General features: G+C 44.8%; 1 protein-coding gene and 2 long non-coding RNA genes across 3 annotated transcripts; 1 reads left to right on the top strand and 2 right to left on the bottom strand.

Annotated features, from left to right (window-relative positions):
- Positions 1-3,061: 3,061 nt before the first annotated feature.
- LOC127332950 (uncharacterized) lies at positions 3,062-5,226 on the bottom strand. The gene is made up of 3 exons (XR_011750903.1): positions 4,808-5,226; positions 4,198-4,688; positions 3,062-3,203 (listed from the first exon to the last, which is right to left on the bottom strand). It is a non-coding gene; the product is annotated as an uncharacterized lncRNA (long non-coding RNA).
- A 260-nt stretch (positions 5,227-5,486) lies between these two features.
- Positions 5,487-10,326, bottom strand: LOC127332949 (uncharacterized). Its single transcript, XR_007870788.2, has 6 exons — positions 10,041-10,326; positions 8,104-8,258; positions 7,856-7,899; positions 7,239-7,370; positions 6,684-6,785; positions 5,487-6,034 (listed from the first exon to the last, which is right to left on the bottom strand). It is a non-coding gene; the product is annotated as an uncharacterized lncRNA (long non-coding RNA).
- Positions 10,327-13,014: 2,688 nt separating this feature from the next.
- On the top strand, positions 13,015-13,652 carry LOC139836020 (uncharacterized). The gene has a single exon (XM_071826049.1). It carries the CDS (start codon positions 13,030-13,032, stop codon positions 13,399-13,401), a length of 372 nt encoding a protein of 123 aa, XP_071682150.1. The 5' UTR covers positions 13,015-13,029; the 3' UTR covers positions 13,402-13,652.
- Positions 13,653-16,561: the final 2,909 nt, after the last annotated feature.

The following is a 16,561-nucleotide window of genomic DNA, read 5'->3' as shown; positions in this document are numbered from 1 at the left end:
AGATCGCGGCCGAGCTGGTTGGGAAAGACTAGTTGGATGCCACCGCTATGGTGAGGACGTGAGCTTAATGTGGTTGTTGCCGGAAGGAAGCGCGCCATTGTGGGAAAGACGCATCAAAGGTAGCCGGTTGGGGATGGGTAAGATGTCACAGACCTATGATACCATGTGGGTTCGTGATGGTTTTTAGGACGGTAGCCGAGTTGGCCAAAAATACGTATGGAATGTACCGGATAAAAAAAAATTGGTCAAGTGAAACAAATAATGTCCCTCAAAATCATCATGGAACCACCTGCCTGATTTCCCCCTTTTATCTTCTATTTTTTTCTCCCCTACGTGGTCTTGTTCTTTCTCGCCTTAGCCGCCTCGTGCCTGCGCCGTCAACAATCTACTCCTCGCCCTGGCCGCCCGCCCGCCCACGCACGCATCTAGGAAGCTAGCGATGGCACCATGCTTCTCAGCTCGAGAATGGCAACAAATTTGTTAGTTATTCGCCGTAATTTGGCTAGACTCCAGCGAGTTCATCGGTTGAATGTCATCGATGGGAGCTGAAACTTGCATCCCAGCAACCGCCTTTTTTTTTGTCCCTATCGGGGTGCTGGAAATTTGGCCAAAAAACTGGGTATTTGAAGCTTCCGGGTGAGACCGGTGGTGATGGATATTTTCTTCAGTGTTATCACGGGATAGGCTTCGGTGCACATTTTGTGGACCGAAACTGTTTTGCCTCATTTTCCAGGATTTTGCTAGAGTGGTCTAAACCCCACAAGTCCTACACCATGACCCCTTTTCCCGTAGCAGCACGACAGCGCGAGCTCCCCCACCCACGACGCGCTCCACGGCCGTGCTGCGACCTGCGATGGCCACCATAACTCCGGCGTGCACACCCTCTGCCGTGACGCGCGAGGAAAGGCGGTTCACGCACGCACGCCGCAAAAGCAGTGACGGCCGACTACCATAACCGTCGCCATGAAACATAAAATTCTACCCCACGAGCAGGAGGAGTTGTACCCAACGCATGTTAAAAGCCGCTGCCGAATTTGCTGCATCCAGGAAATTGATTAACGCCACGACTTTCAGCACCCTCTTCTAACTCCGTGGTGTGCTGTGCTCGTTCAGATTACTACAGTACTACCTGCCTGGTACCTGCAGGTACTAGGCACTGGATTTCTCTGTTCTCAGCGTTGGTTAGCAGGCTGCGATCATGCATAGCTGAACCCAGCTTGAGCTTGCCAGTTTACGGTTACATTCTCTACTGGAACGTGATACTGTCGCGATTCGCCGCAAATGGCTCCGACGTTCCGCCGCAAAATCGGTGGTGGACGGACAGGAGGGCCATAGACAGAGGAGAAGAGGCTTTTTCTTTTTATGCACCGGTGGCAGTGGTATGGCGGGACTATTTATTTACGAGCTTTGACAGCTAATTCTGCTGGGGGTCCAACGGCAACCGTCGAGCCAGCTGTTTCCACTAGGCTGGTCTTCCCCATGCGTCCATGGACATGCACCTCCGATCCTCTGAGCTGCGGCTCCGTGTGATAGAGCTGCTGCTGCTCCGTTTGATGTCACCGTGAGGCTATTTTTTTTTTTGCGAAAGGGATGATATATTAAATCTCCGAACTTACAGAAAGGTTCAGAAACAAAAGAAAAATTACAAGGAAACCCTCTGGATCCCGACGAGGCTATGACTACACGAAAAATCTGGTGACCAATCTGTTATCAAGATCTCTTCCGCTGTCCTCGTGATTTTGGCGAACAAGTTTTTGGAGCCTAGCAACACCGAATTTCAGCTCTAAATTTAGCCAAAAACTTGCAAAAAAGAAAGTTACATCTTCAACACGATCTTATGTAGACCTCCGATGTAAGCCCATTGTACACATCTTATGTACTTCCTCCTTTTTATATGTAGGGCCACTATTAAAATTATACTTTACTAACATGTAAGGCCACCAAAACTAATCGTGTAAAATTGATTACAATTCCACCTCGCAAAATGGTGTACATTAGTGCAAAAATTTCATGCATCCATAGAGAAAAAGACACAACATGCAATATGTTAAATTAGCCAAACTACGCGAGTATTTTAACATAACTAATTGGTTCATTTAAGCTATATTTTCTTGGTATCTGAAATGTTAGTTTGTGGCCTTGTATAAAAAACAGAGGGAGTATGAAAAGTTACCCAAAGCCATTCATGTGTCAAATGCATGATGATTTGAACACACATAGTGCAATTGCAACCGTTGGAACACTACATGGTCCAAACTGTGAGTTACCCAACAAAATAACTCTTGGGGTCATTGTTGTATGAACCAATGAGTCAAATTGTTTGTTGCACAAAACGTGACTTTAGGGATAGTAATTGTTTGCAAGGAGTTGTAATGATCTGTTTACACCGTTTTCACCCAATGGGGCCGCCAGGTGCATGGTATGTTGTTTAACCCGTTCAGTACAACTCCTTGCAACAAAAAAATAGAGACAAATTCATACGTAAATAGTGTTATTTGTATTTTTGTCGTTGCCTTTTTTTGTTTTGTTTCTCTGAGTGCATTTCAAGTTTAGTTTTGAAATTCTTTGGGGATTATAAACACACTAGATGACCCGTTGCGCTATCGCGCAAATGGCATAATCAAGTCACAATTTGAACCATAATTTCATCTTATTTTAGTATTAATAATTAGTATATATTTCATTGTTCACGGAAATAGCGAGGAAATATCCAGAACAACACGAGATTGAATTTGATCAAATAATAATGCAAATTTTGAAGTGGCAACAATACCATATTGCAAGTGAAGTGACAGTAATGTCAACATAAAACTCTACGGCAAAAATACCAGATTGCATTGAACCAAGAAATAGAAGCTACATAATAAAACAATTTCATTTAATCTGCAACCGATTCATCTTTTGCCAGTGTGTCAAGACAGCACCATCGCCACCACCCTGCCAATAGAAATTCAGAATATATATCATAATTTCTAAAGGAATGATATAGAAACAGAACAATTGCGTAGCAGTATGGAAGATCAGAAACGTGTATACACAATGTAATTAGGTTGTACCTAATATACAAACATCATGTGCAGACATAGCATAGCAGACCAACTACTGCTTTGGTTTCTTACCCGTCCCACCCGACTTGGCAACAGTGTTGGTCCTAAGACCAATATGTATGTTGTAGCAGAATCAACCATAGCTTGCACAAAAGGCTGAATAATTTTGCATGAGAAACAAGTTAAAGCATGAACAACACATAATAAGCAGCATGGACAGAACTATAAAACATGACAACCAACATCTGGCAAATACTTTATTTTATTATATATAGCCGAGGCTGCCATTACTTGGTGTGATTACTGACATGTTAACTGTTATATTTATAGGCTAAAACTTTACAAAGAAAAGTAAATATTTTAGAGAAGGCAAACAAATTATCTCTTTCATGCAGCAATTGGCTTGTTCTTGCTCATGCAAGAGAAAGATAAACTCGTCACGTGCTCGATGTCGCGATTTATATCTACCTAGAAATGGAGGCTTCAGAAAGGAAAATAAATTAATTTGGTCCACCGCTAAGTCAGACCATATTAATTTATTTAGCATATAACAATAAAACTATTTTTGCAGCACATACTGGAACATGAATTAAACATATATATACTAAGCAAAGAGAAGGCGGAATCAGGATGGCATAACTGGAATCAGGATGGCATAACTGTACATGTAACACTGATATGGTCAATCTAAATGCGGAGACATGTCATAGCAGAAGATACAAATCAAATATATCAATCAGAAGTAAGAAGTCGAACAGAAAAGATGACTCATGGTATTTGGAAATATGTGACACACTTGCTACTGAAAATTGTAACAAGTACACATCAATCAAACCGAGTAGTGGCTGTGAGAGTTTCCAAACATGAACTAACACCAGCTGAGAAGGTAGTAATTGCACTACTTCAAAAAAAAAAGGTAGTAATGCACGGGTACCTAAGGAAGACCTCGCACTCGATTCACAGCTGTCAGAATACCTCCAGGTCCTGCCTAGTAATATTTATCATCAGCCAAAAGCCAAAAGCTTGACAGCATGGAAATGATTAAAATAAACCAAAGAAATACCTCATGGCAGGGATAGCTAATTAGAAAACCATCATAGCCTCCTGGAACCACTATTACTACTATTTCAGGTCAAAGGAAAAGAAATACCTCATGAGAAGGACTATGCGAGTGAATTGCAGCTTCATTTTGGCCCTGATAGTGAACTGCAAGCTAATGTTGAATAGTCAATCAGCACGTGTCTGCTGCCAATAGGAAAATTAATCTATTGTTCTTATTCAATCATAATGGGAAGCTAAAAAATATAAATCCTTCCTCCAAATCAGCCACTATGACATACTGCCTCCTTGTTACATACTGACAAGAAAACAAAATGAACACAAATTCTGTGAGCGGTCAGAAATATTAGTAATTATACAACGTAATATCAATATTTTTGTTCTTTTTATGAGGAGCAACGAGCAAGTCTCTTATTAAAAGAGCAGTAAGAGAGAATATGATTATGTGAAGACTTATTCGCAGAAAATATTTGAGAGATGAATAAATGCTCAACTATCGTGATCATAAATGGAGCAGATCGACAAAATATTGTGGTTTGATCACAGGAGCTCAAACTGGATCAGCTGATTCCAAACGTTGTTCTGGGAAAATGAAATTTAACATACATTAATTAGTACAGAACAGCTGGCAGCAGTAAATGCATAAATTCTACTGCATGCGGATAACTTGAATGAGGTGAGCAAGGAATATGATGATGTACCATCTGAATGTCCATTAAATCTCCGGTGTCGTTGAAGTACTTCTTCAGCTGAAATATGGAAAACCAATCAGACATTATTCGACTCCCAAACATAGAAAGATAACAAGATATATTGAAAATCTGAAGAAAGTTGCTCATTACTGATGCCATGTTGTTAAAAGTATATCATATGCTCTCATAGTATTATTTGAGGTCTTCACACTTTCATGTCTACTTCTACATAAGCTGAAGGTTCTTTCCAACTTCCATGATTTTGTGGATGACGAGATGGGAGACACATGAGCTGAAATTGATGAAGAGGCTGGGGCTGCCCCATTTCAAAAAAAAAGGAGCTGAAACTGAAAGCCGACTAATCACCCAAAATAGATGATTCCATCTTCAGCTTTTCTCGGTGAGATACATCTCAGCCATGGCTTATCTGTTCTACAATTTCCCAGCACTGAGAGAGAAGAAGAATTCAGAGACATGTGCATAGCGTGCTACCAAAGAAAAAAAAGTATCCAATCGATCTGGATAGCTTGCTAAATTAAGCTAGCTTTGCAGCCAGCAGCGTGCTTCCTCGCACTCACCACGCCAAGATGTCGGTGTTGTACGCCTAGATTCCACTGCCACACGCTATCGAGTATACACTGCCACGCCGACAACGCATAGAGGAACAAATACTGAGATGGAAGAGGATAGGAGAGGGGATGGACTTGCCTGGTCCGGTCGTCGCCCGCCATCAATGCTACGCCTCCTTGTCGAGGCAGGGAGTTGCGGCGCTCTGGCAGAACACCTGCGGTGACAGGGCTCGGCGAGCAGCTTCGGACCCCTAACCGCTTCGGCGGCAGCGGCACGTCGCTGCTGGTCATGCTGCCTGGTTGAGATGAAGTGGGCGGGAAGAGATGAGTCTGCAATGACCTGCACCTCCTTTCCCCACACGCATGGCAACCTCGCTTCCCCGCACCGGCCCAGCCCCATCGCGCCGCTGCCTTGTTTAGACGCCTCTGTTCACCCGGCAAACCGCATCGCCAGGAAGTCAAGGACGGAGAAGAGAAGATCCTCCACTGAGAAGGGGCCACTCTGTTGTCCGACCGCCATCGCTGTCCGAGCTCCCGCGATGACCAACACCACCTTTTCCCGCACGCACGGCAGCCCCCCTTCCCTGCACCAGCCCAAACCCATCGGGCCGCTGCCTCGTCCAGCCGCCTCTGTTCCCTCCAGCACCGTGCTCCATTTACCAAGTACCTTTTAACCAGAAAATTACTCCATGTAAGAATTGAGTAGTTCAGAGATTGGGGCATGGTGAAAAGAAAGTCAAGCTGACGCCTGATCTGCTACGTGGGTCTATATCATCAACCAACATAGACCCTGTAGATATAAAAATATCAATAAATCTCATGGGGTTACTGAAACCAGGAAGTACATAAAGAAAGCCTCGGCAGAAGCACTTTAGACCAGATTAATTATAACTTAATCTTTCAAGTTTAAACTTATGCATTGATCTATGAAGTTGAAAAGCTTTGTCTAAAATGATTAATGAGAGGAGTAAAACATAATTTACGGCACATCAGGGACCATGTGTATTTCTAATGCATACATCAGCTTTAATCTTTTGACCACAGAATGCTATTTAGATAATAAACAAGTGGATTATGCTCTATTATTCCCTCCATGCACATGCCAACACCAACCTAAATAAGAGAAAGGGTCAAAAATAATTATCCCCATTCGGGAAAATTTAAAAATGTTCTTTTCTAGGGGAAGAGCAAAGGAAACTTGTACTGCTAGTAATAAATATACATAAGAACTGAAAGCAAAATGTACCGTTTTTGAATTGCACATAATATATCACTGTTTTACTCCAAATACAAAAACGGCGCAAGATTATATGTACCATTCAGCATGAAACACTTCGGCACTCAAAGAAGCCCAAGGGATGGAGAGGCATAGAGTCTATATCCTCCAAAACAGTGATGATAACCATGGCACTTTGCTTCTGCACAAGGAGAATATGCTATGTCAGCCCGAATATGAAATCAGATATGCAAAATGAAACAATGGCTTGGGGGATATTCATGGGATAGGGTTACTATTCACTGGCTACTATGAAATCAGAGATGCAAAATGAAACAATGGCTTGGGGGATATTCATGGGATAGGGTTACTATTCACTGGCTACTACAACCAACTATATACAAAACAAAAAACCATTTTCTACTTCACCTAAAAGGAATGTACCAATGCTGCAATAACATGTATACAATACTCTCTGGATATGGACCATGAATGACCAATCCCTTTTAATATGGACCATGAAACCATTTTGAACGGACCATGAATGACCAATCCCTTGAAATATGAGCTTGTTAACACATTCATTGAGTAAGATGCATAAATGCAAGGATATGGAAAATGAAATACCAATGTAACTCTCTCCGCCACAGCTCACCTTAACCAGTATCAGAGATGCATAGCAGGAATTTGATAGACCCACCCCTGTATCCTTGTACATATTGGCATCATCCAGAGCATTTGTCTTCTTCACTCATATGCAGCCATCATCATGGTCAATCTCCATTGACTGCATACATCAAATGCCACCCCATTTGCACCAAAAATTAAAATAGATGTAAAAAAACTAAAGCACTTTTCTTTTCTTGAGAAAATAAATGAACCATATCACTGCCCATGGCCGGAACCATATGTTGTCATTGTATCAACGAACTCAAGGCAGTTTAGCAGTATCAACGAACTCAAGGCAGTTTAGCAGTCCTATTCTATCAACAAACTGATGTCATTCTTTTTAGTGACAGCATGCTTCTGTACGTGTGTTGAATCTAAATCGGAGGCATATGCATTGCCGAAACTCATAACTTTTCAGGTTCAAACTCGTATTTTTCAGCTCAAATAATTCAGAGTTTAAACAGTAACAATAATAAACGCTGCGTGTATACTATTCAACAAATTAAAAAAATTGAACACATCTATCTTAGAACCAAATACATATTTTCTTCAAAGCAATTCTTTACGATGCAGCAGCTTCAAAAATTTAGCACAAATACTAACATAAAAAAGGCAGCCTCAACGATGCCAAACCTGTTGTTGATAACCTGAAAGGAACATATATATATCAGTATATATATGATTCATCAAGCATCTCTTCGTTGTGACAAATCAAAGAAATGTAAAAACTCAAAGAGAATGAGAGGTTTAATCGCATAAATGTAAAAAAGTCAAAGAAGCAAAATAAAATGGAAATTTACGAATACACATTAGAAAGGTAAGATAACTCCAAGAGATCATAAGGTGAAAACCTGATCAAAGGTTGCCATAGAATGGTAAGATCACTCCAAGAGATCATAAGGTGAAAACCTGATCAAAGGTTGCCATCTGATCTGTAGCAGTTCTTCACATGCAATCATCTCTTCAGCAACAACAATCTTAGGAACATACTGTCAGGCTGTTGCAGCTGCCATTCACGAGACAAATATATGCATTGGCATGAGAATATATGTATATATGTGCAACTCTTATATGTAAGCAAATTAGGAACCCTGAGAACAAAATCTGAACAATTATCCATCTACACATTTCGGAAACAGACTACTTTCTGAATGAAATCTGGGCATGAGCTAATACATGGTTTGGGAATGATTGTCATATCTCAAGAGGAGAAATTGTAAAACGGATTCAGTGACATATTCGGTCATCTCCGGCAGTCTCCGGCACCTTCGTCGCCGGTTACAACTAGTCAAGCCATGTGTAACAATATTCAAGCAAGTGATAGATCTCTGAGAGTAAGCTGAAATACTCAAATTGCTAAATAAAAAAGATGGCCATCAGACCAATACAATCATTCAGTGCCTACCCATGTCGTGAGCATGTGCGTTGAAAATAACAAAGTAAATGCAGACATGCTACACAAATGCCTCTCAGAAAAAACAGAGGATTGTTTGATGTTGGGATCTGAACTACCACATGTGGATTTACCTTAGGATTACCATGGAGCAGCAGCAGGTCTTAAATGCAGACAAAACTTCATAGACATAGCATAGAAAATTCAAATCTAATAGAAATTATAGCATAGGGCAGTAACATAAGGCAGACGTCAGTGTTTAGTCCCAAATTTGATCTATGGAAACATTGGTTCTGTTTTACTCTTATTATAGCTGCACATGAACACAGCTCAAATCCTGAAGCAACATGTGCTTCAAACAGAATACTTTGGCCAAGAAGCTCCCATTTCCTTAAGATATTTGAAAAGAAAACACTGACATAGCTAAGCAAGTGATAGATCTCTGAGAGTAAGCTGAAATACTCAAATTGCTAAATAAAAAAGATGGCCATCAGACCAATACAATCATTCAGTGCCTACCCATGTCGTGAGCATGTGCGTTGAAAATAACAAAGTAAATGCAGACATGCTACACAAATGCCTCTCAGAAAGCACACCATAGAAAGCCGATGTACTTAAAAAAGATATCTTCAATAGATCTGCTTTCATTTTTTCTTAACCCACAAAATGAAACAGATGACAGCAACAAATGCAGCATAAATACAGACAACACCAGCGATTCAAAACATATGTAGAGAATATCGGCTATGCATAAAAGCAGATAAATTTTAATTTCAGTCAGTAGTTCGTGGCATACATAGACGTAGATAAAATTTAGACCATAGGTTGGGCATATAGGATATCGTAGGGCTCCTCATCTACTGCTGCTACAACAGCGGAGAACACCATAGACCTATATTTATTAGCACATTCTAAACAAATCCTTGGGCGGCATGATAGGAGCAGAAGGTTTAGTCGACATGCTTCAATGCAAGGAAGAACAACAAAGCTGCACCTTTACTCACTGCAAACCAAAAACACAACAGAGAGTGCACATGGAAGGAGATATAGGGAAGGTGCTAATTTTCTCAACAATTAAATGAAATATATTGAACTACACAAACTTAGAAAGACATATATACAGCTCAACTAAACGAGCATTGCCGCTATGTATGTACTATGGTTTAGCAAAAATCTAACTTGGCATTTTGCATATATGACACTGTTTGCATGGAAATCAAACATTCTTAAAAAGGAAACACGCACGCAACTCGGTATTAAATAACCGGTGAATCAACACAAAGCACAATGCATATATTAGCACCTTGAGCCTATACATGGATATGTACTAATATAAAACATGGACGCCAAGAGTAAATAAAACAATTATGATGTGGTAAAGGAATAAAGTTGTACCTAGTAAGTAATTGGTTGGAAGAGAAGCATGCAGAGCCTTCAAAAGCAAGGAGTAAAATTGTGAAGCATTACATGCAGACATTCAAATCTTCATCGTCTTCTAGTAAAAATATAGACATATATTAATCCATGAATGTTCATCCCAGCTCAGCAACACCCTGCAAACAAATTTATTTTATAAGTTTCCATTTACCACCATGTTATGATCTGGAAGCTATTAAAAACATCAGATTGTTTCAGCAAGCAAAAATCACAAATAACTCAAAATAGAAATTATATATCTAGGTCCATACAAACCGCTCAGTCAGTGGACGTGACACCGACCCCACCCGCTGTGTCGACGTACACTCGGCTTTTGGACATGACGTGAAGTACTTCCCTACCGTAGTGAGCTGCAGAGAGTATGCCATGCCCCCATTGTTCAGATGATGGATTTCTGTCAACCGCAAAATAGAAGAAAACACTTTTAAGGTTCCTTACATTCTCTAGCATGTGTCGTACACAAAGAGGAAAAAATTCATGCCCAATTAGATCAATATCATTGGCAAAATCTCCACAACATTACTTTGTTGTATAATAAATCTATTTGAAGCCAGACAGTTAAAATCAAGTAGTATTAAAAGCTTTCCAAAATTTAGTAAACATTAGAACCGGAATGATTGTCTCGAAAAGCATGTTCTTTTGACTCGGCAACACTCAAGCTTTTCATTTGTCTAAAGACGAACAAAGACAGGTTTCAAATATAAAATAAACTATTAACATGTGTCCTGAAGGTGGCATAACAACTACAATATTAACATATTTGGTTACTTGTAGAATAGGAGCATTTCTTGAGTTATGTAGCATTGTGACTACAAAACAAAATCAGGAAGAAAGTGTAAAGTTGGTGAATACAATCGGAACTAAAGGGACATTGGCATAGGAGGAACCAGAGACTTAGACCACTATGTGAAGCGCTCCAATCAAATTCCTCAATCTTGCATGCTCTGTAAAAAAGAAAATCTTTGGTGGTTCAGGATACTCCACTGAAAATAAATCTAAATGACACAAACAACTACAATATTAACATATTTGGTTACTTGTAGAATAGGAGCATTTCTGGAGTTATGTAGCATTGTGACTACAAAACAAAATCAGGAAGAAAGTGTAAAGTTGGTGAATACAATCGGAACTAAAGGGACATTGGCATAGGAGGAACCAGAGACTTAGACCACTATGTGAAGCGCTCCAATCAAATTCCTCAATCTTGCATGCTCTGTAAAAAAGAAAATCTTTGGTGGTTCAGGATACTCCACTGAAAATAAATCTAAATGACACAGTTTTGCACCTGATCTGCACTGTGAAATAATCACATAACGAAAGCATTTAATCACACGAAGAAACTTCAGAAAAGAAGGAGCAAAACTCACTCACAACCTGCCATGGCGAGCGGGCTGCGTCACTGTGACGCTCAACATCTCAAGTCTGGTGCTCTTCCTCTCCTCTCGTGCACTTGTGCTGTGGGAACAAAGTTTCTTCCATGTTGCTTGCTGCAGATCCAATATCAACGTGAGGGCCTCAGTAGCCCACAACGCAGTACCCAAGACAGAGAAAAGAAGCAACAGCTCACCTGCCCGACAGAGAACATGCCAAGGAGGAGGGGCATGCACGACGTGCGCGTTGCCGCGGCTCGTCGCCCATCTCTGCGTCGCCAACCGCCGCGTGGAGATGAAGGAAACCACCGGCGGGGCTGGCGCACGCCTCCTTCCACTGCCCTGTCCAGCCGCCACCTTCCACCGCGCCGTCGCTAGGCGCGAGAGGCCCAAATACGTGAGGGGAGAAGAAAACCTCGAGCCCTGGAGCCGAGAGGACAGGAGCCGCCGCCACGCCGCACGCCGCCTCTCGCGCAGGTCGAGGGCCCCACCGATCTCGTCTCCTCGCTCGCGGGGAACGGCGAGTCCGCCACCACTGGCGCCGCACGGGTCGCCGCCGTCCCTGTCTCCTCGCTCGCGGGGAACGGCGAGTCCGCCACCACTGGCGCCGCACGGGTCGCCGCCGTCCCTGTCTCCTCGCTCGCGGGGAATGGCGAGTCCGCCACCACTGGCGCCGCACGGGTCGCCGCCGTCCCTTTCCACTCCTCTGCACCGGATTGGGGAGGAGAAACGAGAGGAGGCGGCGGCTGATTGGGAAGGAAGAGAGGATCCCGCGATTGGGGGAGAGGAGAGGAGGCACGGGATTGGGAGGAGAGGCTCGCGGTAGGTTAGGTTTTCGCTGCATTTCATTTTCTGAGCGACGCGACTCCGGATGCCCACCGTAGCAAACAAGTGGTCCCACTTAAGCGCGGACCCAGACGTCATACACCCTCAACGAGCAGCAGCGGGTGAGAAAAAAATCACTGAATCGGACGGCTGTAGGTAAAAGTGGGAACCAGAATTTACTGTGCGGCTGAAACGGACGGATCAGATCATTTTGCCCCCTTCAGATGGCCTGGTTGAGAGGGTAGTCTTGGAGCTTTTATAGGAGGAATATCTTGTGAGCACTCACATATTTTTTTTTTTAAAAAAAAGTTTAGACACTTGTAAAATTGAATTTTGAGGAGTAGTGCTATCATGGTAACGTTTGAAGTGTGAGATCACTAGATATATATCCCCACCCCCATCCCCAATATAAATAGTACTACCGTCTATAGGCTCCGTATGTTTATAATGGGTATTTCGTGCACGTTAGTCAGCTTTCATCGAGAAAAATACACGCTCTCGAACGTCGGTTTCGAAACTAGACGTGCCAACCTCGAGAGAGAAAATTTCAACCCAGAGCAAAAGTCAGACCAACAATAAGGAAACGGCGGTGTGCACGTTGATGAACGCCGAACGCGCGCGCGCCCTTCGCTCCCGCCGCCATGCGACGCGCTCAACTCAAACCCCAAACCCGCGTGGTCAGTCAGAGAGGATCCCGGCGGCCTAACCGTAACTCCAGCCTAGCAAACCACCGAACGCGGCGCGCCCAACAAATGGCCACCCTACGCGACCTACCTCGCCGCTATATAACCCTCGCCCCCTGCTCGCCTCTCCTCCCACCTCCAACCCAAGCCGCCGCCCTCCTCCTCCTCCGCGTGCAGCATCTCTCTAGCTTCTCCCTAGAGAGATCTCACCGCCAGATACCACCCACCACCGCCTCCGTCCTCCCCGCACCAAGAAGCAAGAACCCAATGGCCGGTCTGAGGATGAAGTTCGTCGCCGTCGCCGCCATGGCCGCCGCGCTCGTCGCCTCGGCGGCCGCCGCCGAGGCCCCGGCCCCGGCGCCCGCCTCCGACGCCGCCGCCGCGCTGCCGTTCGCCGCCGCCTCCTTCGCCGCCGCCGCCGTCGGATACCTCTTCTGCTAGATCCGTCCGTCCGTCCGTCCGTCCGTCCGTCGTCGTCTGGTTTCCTCGTCTTGGTGGGTGCGTGTGTTCGCGTGGAGGTGTGAGTGTATGTATGGATGTGTCGCGGCGGTGTGTGTGCCTGTGGTGTGGGAGGGAGGTGCGTAGTACGTGCGCCGGCGTGCCATTCTTCGTGGTCGTCATCATGTACTTGCTCATACTCTCGTTCTTGCTGTGAATGAGACCATTTATTTGATTCTTTCTTCATGCTTGAACTACATGTGCAACCATGGTCTCTGATGCTCTCTTACTGCGACGCCAATAATTTGTATTTCATCGGTCGAATTGCGTCCTAAAAAGTTAAAAACCGCAGTTACAAAACTCAAACACACAGGTTAACTCTGTTCAGCGCCCAAGAACAACGCATTTGTGGCCGGCAAAACTTCAGTTCTTCTTCACACTCGGAGCTGTTGGTTTCTGCATCGCAAGAACTAAACAACGCGCCGATTCAAAAGAAAAAACGATTCATTCCATCAATATCTTTGGTTACAAACCAACGGAGCGTTCTGAATTGGCAGTGGAAACCAAACAAGCATTTTGATTTTTCTAAACCACTGAATGTTTGTTTGGAGATATGGCTGCCAGGTTGTTAATCGGGTGAGCGATACGAAGGCTGGCTGGCTGGAATGATTGGGCCATGTTGCGGCCATGTGCTGCTGTTTAAGCATCGGTCCACATGAGTTGTCATGGTAGGGCAGTCGTACCAACTGTCGCCCTATTATTCATGTCCTGCCTGGACGTACCAACGGTGTCATGCCAATGGCATGGTACGAAAGAGGAATACAACTTTGAACCAGGCACGTCGTGTGCGTGTACTGCTCAAGAGATCGCGTCAAATTGTATTTCGTTGAGGTTCGGCTTTTTCAAGAGCATCTGCAGCCGTGCCCCGGTCTAGAAAAAGTGACAGATTCATCGTTTCAAAGACGTCGCACCTTGGTGCCGCGCTTGGAAGCTTTCCTCTTCAACCGTGTCCCCAATAGTGACCCTTAAAAATCCTTTTATTTAGAATTAACGTTTTATTCATAATTTCGGAGATGCTTTGTCGCTTTACATAAGAAAAAACGGCTGATGAAGAACATCCAGAAACCTTCAAAAACATCAAGGTAGGTCATAGAAACCTAAACTAGAGGTTGTGATAGCCCTCGTCTTCTTCGCTGACGTCGTCGTTGCCGTCATTGTAGTAGTGGATACGGCAGGACTCATTATCGAACATCTTCACGCTCATCTCGTTGTTGCCTTCGTAGAAGTACACCATGCAACCGACCTCCACGTCGTGGACGCGGGCAAACTTCTTCCAGCTGGTGTGAAGGTACATCTTGTATTTCCCGTCGAACAAGACCTCCACGGTCCACCGACAGAAGCCGCAGTTTGCTTGCCATAGGGTCACCTCGACTGGCTCCCGACCGGTGAGAAATTCAACGAACTTGTCCAGGACCTTCTTTTTCCCGAAAGGGTCATCATTGATGAGGACGACGAACTCGAAATACTTCTTGTGGGGGCACTCCTCTTCCTCATGCGAAGGCGAGTGTGCAACAAGACCGCCCCTTCCCCTGCCACGACCGCGACCAGTTGAACCCTCCATGGAGCGCGGATGGAGAAGGAGAAAGTTGGGTGGCGGCTAGGGTTGTCGATGGGTGGTGCTAGGGTTTTGTGTGAGGGAAGATGAGCGACCACCCCATTTTTATACGCTGAAGGCAAGGGAGGGGGCGGTGAGGCGCATTAACGCCAACACACAGAACAAGGCGCAGTGAGATGTCTCGGAAACTACAATATCGCTGGGCGGAAATTAATTTTCCTACGTTGGCTAGAGGTAGGCGACATGTGTGCGGCAATCTGCGTCGCTGACAAGGCTGGCCCGCCACTCGCGACGTGGGTTTTGGTTCCGTCTGGTGCTCCCGTAGCGTCTCTTGTGTAGTGGAGACGGGCTCGGGCTGCCAGACACCGTATTGGACCACACCAGACGGAAAAAGGCTTTGGGTCACGTGGCTAGGAGCGAAGAAACGTCCGGCGCGCCCCAAGTCTCTTCGGGGGCTTCAGGGAACGCGGCTCCACGTCACCCATGGCCCAGGTGGGGGATAGGTGAGGCGCGGCTTGTTCCGGCTGCGATGTGCTTGAGCACCGTGGTTACGTCCCGGTGTCTCCATTAGATCTTGCGCACGATGGTGTTCTTGTTCGGCGGTGGCGGGCCTTTTCTGGTGTAACGCGCGAGATCCATCAAGCGGTGTTGTCGGAAGAAGGAGTCCCACGTGATGCCGTTATCCGGGTCCCAGTGGGGATCCGCTCGCTGCTCTAGCCGTCTAGCATGAGCTTGTCCTAGTAGTGTTGTTGGATCGCCGCCGCCTGCGCAACATCGTGCGGCTCCATCGGGATGTTGATCCGTCCCACGCCGAGCCACCACTCACCTGATGTGCGCATGTTCGGTGGGGCCACGTCACCTCATACAACGCATAGATTTCCCCTTCGAGCAGGGTCTGGTTGCGAAAGCCATTTGTGGCGGTACTATCTCCCATGTCGAGCTCGACCATGGTCTAATCTGGTGGCGGTTTTGGCGTGGCTGTTAGGAGAGAAGGCAATGAGATCGAAGCTTGAGCGGCAAAGTGAGGAAATAGGAGCTGCGGAAGAGGCAGAGCCGCAGAGGTAGAAATAGTGGGAATGGTTGGAAACCGCCGGGAGGACGCGCAAGAACAGGCAGGTGGCTAGGACTAACGCCGTTGCGTACGCTATTGATGTGATGGGAGCGGCGGTTGTGCAACATTTTTTATCTGTAGGGGGTCAAGTGGACATGCTTTAATAACTTATTTCCATCCTTTTTTAGAACACATGCTCGACTTTTTTTTTTTGTTGAACATGAACTTCTTGTTTTTAGAATGGCCTATGCGCAAGTCAGTACTCGGCAGTATCAGGTTGTAAAACTTTAAGCCCAGCCCAGGCCTATATAGTGATCAGCTACACAAGTCGAGCTGCTGTAAGCTCCGGCTTTCATTTAGGCTGCGGGCTTTCTTTCGTAAGGGCCCGTTGTTGCTACTACTACGTAATAGTATAAGCTAAGTAGAAAAGAAAATGATCCACGCTCACATTACACGAAACTCTAATCTCTCGAATTCCTCCGATTCAGGCATCCAGC

Source organism: Lolium perenne, chromosome 2 (assembly GCF_019359855.2).
Source record: "Lolium perenne isolate Kyuss_39 chromosome 2, Kyuss_2.0, whole genome shotgun sequence".
NCBI lineage: Eukaryota > Viridiplantae > Streptophyta > Magnoliopsida > Poales > Poaceae > Lolium > Lolium perenne.
This window is presented reverse-complemented; position numbering and strand designations above follow the sequence as displayed.